At 39.4% G+C, this 8,345-nt stretch overlaps 1 protein-coding gene across 1 annotated transcript in view; it reads left to right on the plus strand.

Moving 5' to 3' along the window:
- The window catches only part of LOC121868604, a 223,696-nt gene extending 215,991 nt beyond the window's left edge, over positions 1–7,705 (plus strand). Inside the window, exon 8 of the mRNA XM_042369391.1 lies at positions 7,009–7,705. Within this exon, the coding sequence (XP_042225325.1) occupies positions 7,009–7,076 (68 nt within the window). The 3' untranslated portion in view covers positions 7,077–7,705. The remainder of the gene's footprint in view (positions 1–7,008) is intronic.
- The last annotated feature ends 640 nt before the right edge of the window (positions 7,706–8,345 follow it).

The raw sequence follows: 8,345 nt of genomic DNA on the forward strand, positions 1-8,345 counted from the left end.
CTTTCCCGAATTTCCTGGCAAAATTTGTCTCCATTATGGGCGCTAAGATTGGCTTAAGGGTCATTAACAGTAAACAAGTATAACACGGTAAGTCTATCCTGGAGCCAAACTACCAATAAGGCAGTTTAAGTAGGGACTATTTTTCTTAGGCATTAACTATCTCATTACAACGTCTATCTATCTATCTATCTATCTATCTATCTATCTATCTATCTATCTATCTACCTATCTATCTATCTATCTATCTATCTAAGACTCTTGTTAAAGGTGAATCAAGGTAGTATAGAAACCTTAATTAAACAATTAGAAAACAAAAGACGTAACAGGTGTGAGTCGTCAGATGTAAGTTGAGTCGTCAGATGTTAGTTAAGTCGTCAGTTGTTAGTTAAGCCGTCAGATGTTAGTTAAGTCGTCAGTTGTTAGTTAAGTCGTCAGATGTTAGTTAAGTCGTCAGTTGTTAGTTAAGTCGTCAGTTGTTAGTTGAGTCGTCAGTTGTTAGTTAAGTCGTCAGATGTTAGTTAAGTCGTCAGTTGTTAGTTAAGTCGTCAGTTGTTAGTTGAGTCGTCAGTTGTTAGTTGAGTCGTCAGTTGTTAGTTAAGTCGTCAGTTGTTAGTTGAGTCGTCAGTTGTTAGTTAAGTCGTCAGATGTTAGTTAAGTCGTCAGTTGTTAGTTAAGTCGTCAGATGTTAGTTAAGTCGTCAGTTGTTAGTTAAGTCGTCAGATGTTAGTTAAGTCGTCAGATGTTAGTTGAGTCGTCGGATGTTAGTTGAGTCGTCGGATGTTAGTTAAGTCGTCAGATGTTAGTTGAGTCGTCGGATGTTAGTTAAGTCGTCAGTTGTTAGTTAAGTCATCAGATGTTAGTTAAGTCGTCAGTTGTTAGTTAAGTCGTCAGATGTTAGTTAAGTCGTCAGTTGTTAGTTAAGTCGTCAGTTGTTAGTTGAGTCGTCAGTTGTTAGTTAAGTCGTCAGATGTTAGTTGAGTCGTCAGATGTAAGTTGAGTCGTCAGATGTTAGTTGAGTCGTCAGATGTTAGTTGAGTCGTCGGATGTTAGTTAAGTCGTCAGATGTTAGTTAAGTCGTCAGATGTTAGTTGAGTCGTCGGATGTTAGTTGAGTCGTCGGATGTTAGTTAAGTCGTCAGATGTTAGTTAAGTCGTCAGATGTTAATTAAGTCGTCAGATGTTAGTTAAGTCGTTAGATGTTAGTTAAGTCGTCAGATGTTAGTTAAGTCGCCAGATGTTAGTTAAGCGTCAGATGTTAGTTAAGTCGTCAGATGTTAGTTAAGTCGTCAGATGTTAGTTAAGTCGTCAGATGTTAGTTAAGTAGTCAGATGTTAGTTAAGTCGTCAGTTGTTAGTTAAGTCGTCAGATGTTAGTTAAGTCGTCAGATGTTAGTTAAGTCGTCAGATGTTAGTTGAGTCGTCGGATGTTAGTTGTCGTCGATGTTAGTTGTCGTCAGATGTTAGTTGTCGCAGAGAGTTAAGTCGTCAGATGTTGGTTAAGTCGTCAGATGTTAGTTAAGTCGTTAGATGTTAGTTAAGTCGTCGGATGTTAGTTGTCGTCAGATGTTAGTTGTCGTCAGATGTTAGTTAAGTCGTCAGATGAGTTGGGAAGTTAAGTCGTCAGATGTTAGTTAAGTCGTCAGATGTTAGTTAAGTCGTTAGATGTTGTTGTCGTCAGATGTTAGTTAAGTCGTCAGATGTTAGTTAAGTCGTCAGATGTTAGTTAAGTCGTCAGATGTTAGTTAAGTCGTCAGATGTTAGTTGAGTCGTCGGATGTCCTCAGCTAAATAATCCTGGGGTAAACATCGTTCTAGGCTCAAACGTTTAGAGAGCCTTATAAGGTGAAACTGCGTGACTTTGGTGTCGAAATGTTTCCTAATTGTACTGCAACGTTCATATTCTCTCTCTCTCTCTCTCTCTCTCTAAACTGTGCCAGGTTATTTCTATTTTTCTCTACCAGTTTCCTTACGGCTCACTCACACACTCTCCTACCACTCACCTCACCACTCACTCACCCACTCACCCAGGAAAAAAAAATCATACGTGTTTATTTCGATAACTCTGAGCTTAATGTTCTGAGAGGCAGGGGTGTAAAGGAAGAGGGATGAGAGAGGGTGGATGTGGAGGTGAGAGAAAGAGAGAGGGATGAGGAGGAGTGGTGTGTGAGAGAAAGAGAGAGGGATGAGAGGGAGTGGTGTGGTGAGAGAAAGAGAGAGGGATGAGAGGGAGGGGTGTGAGGTGAGAGAGAGAGAGGGATGAGAGGGAGTGGGTGTGAGGTAAGAGAAAGAGAGGGATGAGAGGAGGGAGGGGTGAGAAAGAGAGAGATAGAGGGAGTGGGTGTGAGGTGAGAGAAAGAAATAACCATCTGGAGATTAACTACCCTCATATTACCTAGGGAAGGGGTTAGGTTAGGTTAGGTTAGGTTAGGTTAGGTTAGGTTAGGTTAGGTTAGGTTAGGTTAGCGTAAGGGTCACCAGTCTTTAGGTGTAGTAAGATGTGGTGTCTAATATTCAGTGAAAGAGAAGAAAAGATAAAGACGTATAATTATTTTTTAAACTTTCTCAAATTCACCAAAACGAGATAAAAAAAAGTCTCTCATATCAATGTTTCTTTTTCTAAGAGTCCATAAAAATTATTAAAACTTAATATAAAACACTAGATAAATTAATAAATAGACATCCAGACAGACAGACAGACAGTAGATAGATAGATAGATACTTTTTCTTCATAGATAGATAGATAGATACTTTTTCTTCATTTCCTGTCATTTATTCCCTCCTACTACTGTTGTATCCCTATAAACCGCACTCGACGTAATGGCCTCCTGATATTCATGTACAGCCACTCAAAGAAATATCTCTACATGAGGTGATCGATGAATTTCAGAATGAACACTGTGACTCCTGTTGTCTCGGTAGGGTTGTCAAAATCCTTCGTCTATTGTGTCATATTTTTTCACCACAATTTTGTAAAGATATTTTTTTGAGTGACTGTACACCTCTGTTATTTGGCTGTTTATGCCCCCAACATTCTTCCCTACGTCTTTCTATCTATCCTTTGCTCTTCCTCCTTCACCCACCTCTGATTTATACAACTCTTTCTACTCTTTCCATCAATCTTTCACTTCCTGTTTTCCTTATATGTATATTTTAGTTAGATGGTCACCTCTCTGAGTTATTTCACTTCAACATCTCCTATTTTTGACATCCCTTATATTCAACATCCTATTAACCTCACTATTGCACTCAAACACATCCAATAATATTCTTTCCTGTAAATCCAGAGTCCAAGCTTCACACCTGTACAATAATGTCAGGTCAATAACTGCCCAATAAACCCTCGCCATCGCCTTTTTTTGACAGTTTCTCGTTTCATCTTATTACTTTCTCTCTTTCCTTTATTCTGTAGTTCAGTTTGTCACTTATTATGCCCTTGTCTAACACCTGTACAAACATTTAGTAAGCAAATAATAGAAAAGATTAAAATACGAAATCCGCCCCTGATCCCCCAAAATAGAGTGCTATATTTACTCGCCGGCATCTCCACCGCGTCAATGGTTGGCTTCGGGTATCTGGTGGTGAGGCTTCTCTCTCAGAGCCACAAAGGGCTAAGACCCATTCATCTCAAGCCCTGAGGGGTCTTAGTGGCGTCATTACGTCCCTTCTTTCTCCAGTAGCTTTTGACCTTCCCCTTCTAACGTAGCTTTAATAAAAAGTGGCCGGAAAAAGGAATTTATACACAAAAGTAAGCCTCACTATACGATTCGGACACGAGTAGTATCAGTCTGTCGGCTGAAGTACAGAGTCCCGACTATGTTAACTAAGTTCAGCTCACTTTCACATAAATCTAACTATACATAATCTATCTGAATATTTTATAATCTAAACTAAATTAAACTGGCTCATCTAATATAGCCCAATGTAATTAAGTTTACCCGAACGTAAGTTGGTCTAAACTAACCTAATTTAGCAAACTGTAAACTGATTTGATTTATCCTAAGCTTAAGCTAACCTCTAACATAATCGAATCCTAACCAAGACTATAACCACCAAACGCAATTTAGCCTTTAAATTACTTAAATTAAATTCCAGCAAACTTAAATCCACAACCTCACTTAAGACTAACCTAACCTAACTTACCCTCAACCAAACCTAATACTGTACAGTCAGAGTTGAAAATCTCTTAAAATATTAAACTAGAATCTTCCCACATAGGAGCAAGTTTGCTTGGTCGTGATAAGTTACGTCAAGAGTGTTGTCAGTGAGGAGAATTTATGGGTTACCTTGGCCAAGAAGTCAGACTTGGAAATTATCAAGAACTAATTCATGTTATCAATAATGAGATTATCATTGATGATAATGATATCAATGATATTTGTTTACATTTACGTTATGAAAAATGAAATCGAAGTGCAGATATAACCCAGTTCTATATACAAGGAGGCGTACGAGCGCTTACCACTTCCTCGACTGTAAACTAAGGTTCCCAGTCACAGCTGGGTGAACGTGAGCTGCCCTAGGGGCGAACCCATTACCCAAAGACAAGAGCCGAGCACTGTATCCACTCGCCCACTAGACCCCATCTGGGATGTAGACACTGAAAGCCAGATTCTATGACTAGTAATTTGGTAGCTCAACATATCAAGTTATATATATAAGGATATCGCACAATAAGGAAAGGTATTTTGGTTCACCTTTTCACATTGTTATGGATCATTGAACGTATGGAGGACAAATATAGACAGGTATGTGAGGCAGCCAATCAAGTGAACCAGGTGAGGTACAGAGTTGGTTACTACTATTGTTAAACACCTGTGTTGTAATTCAGGACTTTGCCACAAATTGCAACTTTTGTGTAATATTATTTAGTCTCATTGTTATTATTCGTCTGAATCACAATTTTAGCGCATTCTAATATTAGTTATTTCTTCAGGAGAATATATCTAATCTTTCTCATGTTTACAATAAGTGGATACCTCGCGGTACTCTCCATTGAAGGTTTGAGAACGAGAAGATAATTGGCCAAGAACAATGTTTACATTACCTTAGAGCAGGTATGTACTGTATAATGTCTATAGTAATAACCTATGTATATTTTCCTTCAGTGTAGACGAAGACCTTATTACTATATAATTCTCTATTTACTTGAGGTGTCAAAAAACAGTTCAAATGCATTAAGAAGATTACCTCCCGCTGAGGAAGGTTAATGAACTGTCTTACGTAAACCGAAGAAAGTGTTCCACGTATAGTTTACCGACAGAGATAAAGGAGAGAGAGAATGGTAACGCTAAGCATGCGTCAAGTGAGGTACTGTGAGGCAGGACCGTGTTTACGTCTCACTGTCTCATCATTGACGTCTTTATAAGGGAGTTCCTTAGCTGTGTCTGTATTGTTATTTTTACCACTACCACTACTGTCATTATAACTGTTATTACTTTTACTACTACTACTATTGTCATTATAACTATTACGAGTGTTGTTACTACTATCAGCATTTATACTACAGGTACCAATACTACTACTACTACTACTACTACCACTTCATTTATCATTACTACTCCTACTACTCCTACTACTACTAATGTTGCTATTAATATTTCTTTCTCGTCCTTGCAACGAATATTTTCTTTCTTTCTCTCCTATTCTTCTTTTCTCTCTCCTTTCAGCTGCAAAGGCTTTCTCTCCCCTTAATTTTTTGTTACTGTCCCTTCCATTAAATTTTTCTCTCTTCCTCTCTGTCTCAAGTACATTCAATATCCACCCCCCCCCTCTCTCTCTCTCTCTCTCTCTCCTATACGGATTTTTATTTCCTTATGCCATAAAATACCAGCTAAGATATGAATATTTACTATACGAAAGAACAGCGAGGCAGATTCTAACTTTGCTGCACTCGAGCGACGTATGAATCACAAATCATGATGAGTATTATAAAATTATGTCCTTAACATTTGACCTCTTGACCCTGAATATATAAACCAAGAAAAAATATTGTACATACATGCCAGATAATTACTTTGACCGCTGACCTTTGACCTTTTGAATGCCCTATAAGCAAAATATATCTAAAGGTTGTCATATACACACCGAGTATGAACCATGTAACTCTTTCCGTACTTGAGTTATGGTCAGATATAAATAGTTGGTCAAATTTAGCTCCACAGATAATTACATCCAGAGAGCACAGACCAATGTATTCACGCGATCCTGAGTGTCTTAACGTGAGTCATACAGTACCAGTGAGTTGGAGTGTGCTGGGAGGAACACGAATAAGAATGACGTGCCTTAATGAGCAAGATAGAGAGAAGGGAGGGAGGCGAAAATGGAAGAAATTAGGGGAATATTTGAGAAAAGTAAGATAACTTGTCGGAAAAAGTAGGAAAGAGGGTGAAAGTTTGAGAAGAGTAAGTAAATTGTGGGAAAAAAAATACTTTATAAGTTCGGGTATATCACACAGGACGTACACACACACACACACACACACACACACACACACACACACACACACACACACACACACACACACACACACACACACCACAGACGCCCCACCGAGTTATGTTACCTGGGAAATAATTATCCCTTTGACCTAATTGCTTCTTAATCCCTAAGGAGGGGAGAAGCTAATTAGGTCTTAATTCGTTACATTACTCAGTAAGTGAGGTCACCTGACCCCGAGTGACTTTAAGTGGTTGCTTACCTAAACAATGGAATGACCTAAAATGACCTATACACTGATGAGCCCAAACTAACACTCTTTATTAGTTAAGAAATAATTATAAGATATAGTAGGCGACAGTAAAGTGAACGACCTTACATAGTTATTGAAGTAAACAATTATTACAGATAGTATGTGCAATTAGTTGTTTATTTTACCACAATGATGGTTGGACCCAGAATGACTCAAAGTGACTGCATATATATAAACAATGGTTAATTACTGTTTGTGGTACAGATTAATCTTAATTGGTTGGTTATGTAAACACGTTTTAACGATGGTTTCTCTTTCCACAGCTAACCAATGGGAGGTCAGCATCGTTTGTCTGCTAATGGGCACTGCGGCTGTTCTCCTCCTGCTGTAGGTGATAGAGTGTCACCATCACCACCACCGCCATCATCATGAACACCACCGCCAACACCATAGCCACCACCACCATCATCACCACCACCACCGCCACCGCCAACATCACCATCACCACCATAACCTTCCACCTGCTGTAAGTGGTTCAGTGCCATCACCACTGCCACCACCAACACTACCATCACCATCACCATCACCACCATCCCCACTAACACCAGCACCACCACCACCGTCACCATCCTCCTGTAGCTGTAGGTGGCATAATACTGCCCCTACTTCCACCGCCACTACCATCACCACCATCACCCCCACCACCACTAACACCACCACAATCATCCTCATGCTCTAGGTGGTATGGTGTCACCAGAACCACAACGTTAAGCATCACCATAACGATCATCTTGTTACCATAAGGGGTACAGTGCCACTATCACCATCACCACCAGTATCATCACCTTTAACACCGCCAAAACCACTATCACCACAACCACAACTACTACCACGACCACCACAGTCCAGGGGCGGATTCAAGAGATATTCTGAGGTCAATAGTAATTACTTTTTACTATACAAAAATGGCTGACTACAATACTGCATTAAAGAAAAAGTATAAGAAATTTCTGATGATAAGGGGGGGGGGTTCAGACACCCAACCCCCCCCCCCCTTGGATCCGCCCTTGTAGTCACCACCAACACCAGCACACCTACCACAACTACCACAATCACTGCTTACCACCACCAGCACTACCCTCACTCGCAGCGCTACTACCAATACCACCACCATCACCACTACCATCACCATCACCACCATTACCACCGTCATCCTGCTGCTACCATTCAGTGCTATCACCATCACCTGCTATGGGTCAAATAGCAGGACTGTGTATGGTTTTCAACTCTACATAATCACCATATACAGTTTTAAAGAGCGTGCTAATTTTTATCATTACACCTGTAGTTAAATAAGTGACTCCACTGACAGAGTTAACCAAATGTAGAGTTATTTCTATATATAGTTTAATACATAATGTTAGCAAGACTCCTTATATACACGTAGAGTTTGTTAATTAATAGAACTTCAAATCTTGTTAAGTCTGTAGAGTTTTTATCCATAGGGAAATATCTTGATTATGAACAGTTAATTGGAGTAAAGTCTTTGACGGAAAGTTTTATCATGAGTAAAGTCTTTAAGTTAGGATATCTACCTGAAGCAAAGTCTGTTTATTGAGTAGAGTTATCATAAAGTCTGTTAACTATTGGAGTTTTGTCA

Source organism: Homarus americanus, unplaced genomic scaffold (assembly GCF_018991925.1).
Source record: "Homarus americanus isolate GMGI-L3 unplaced genomic scaffold, GMGI_Hamer_2.0 scaffold59495, whole genome shotgun sequence".
NCBI lineage: Eukaryota > Metazoa > Arthropoda > Malacostraca > Decapoda > Nephropidae > Homarus > Homarus americanus.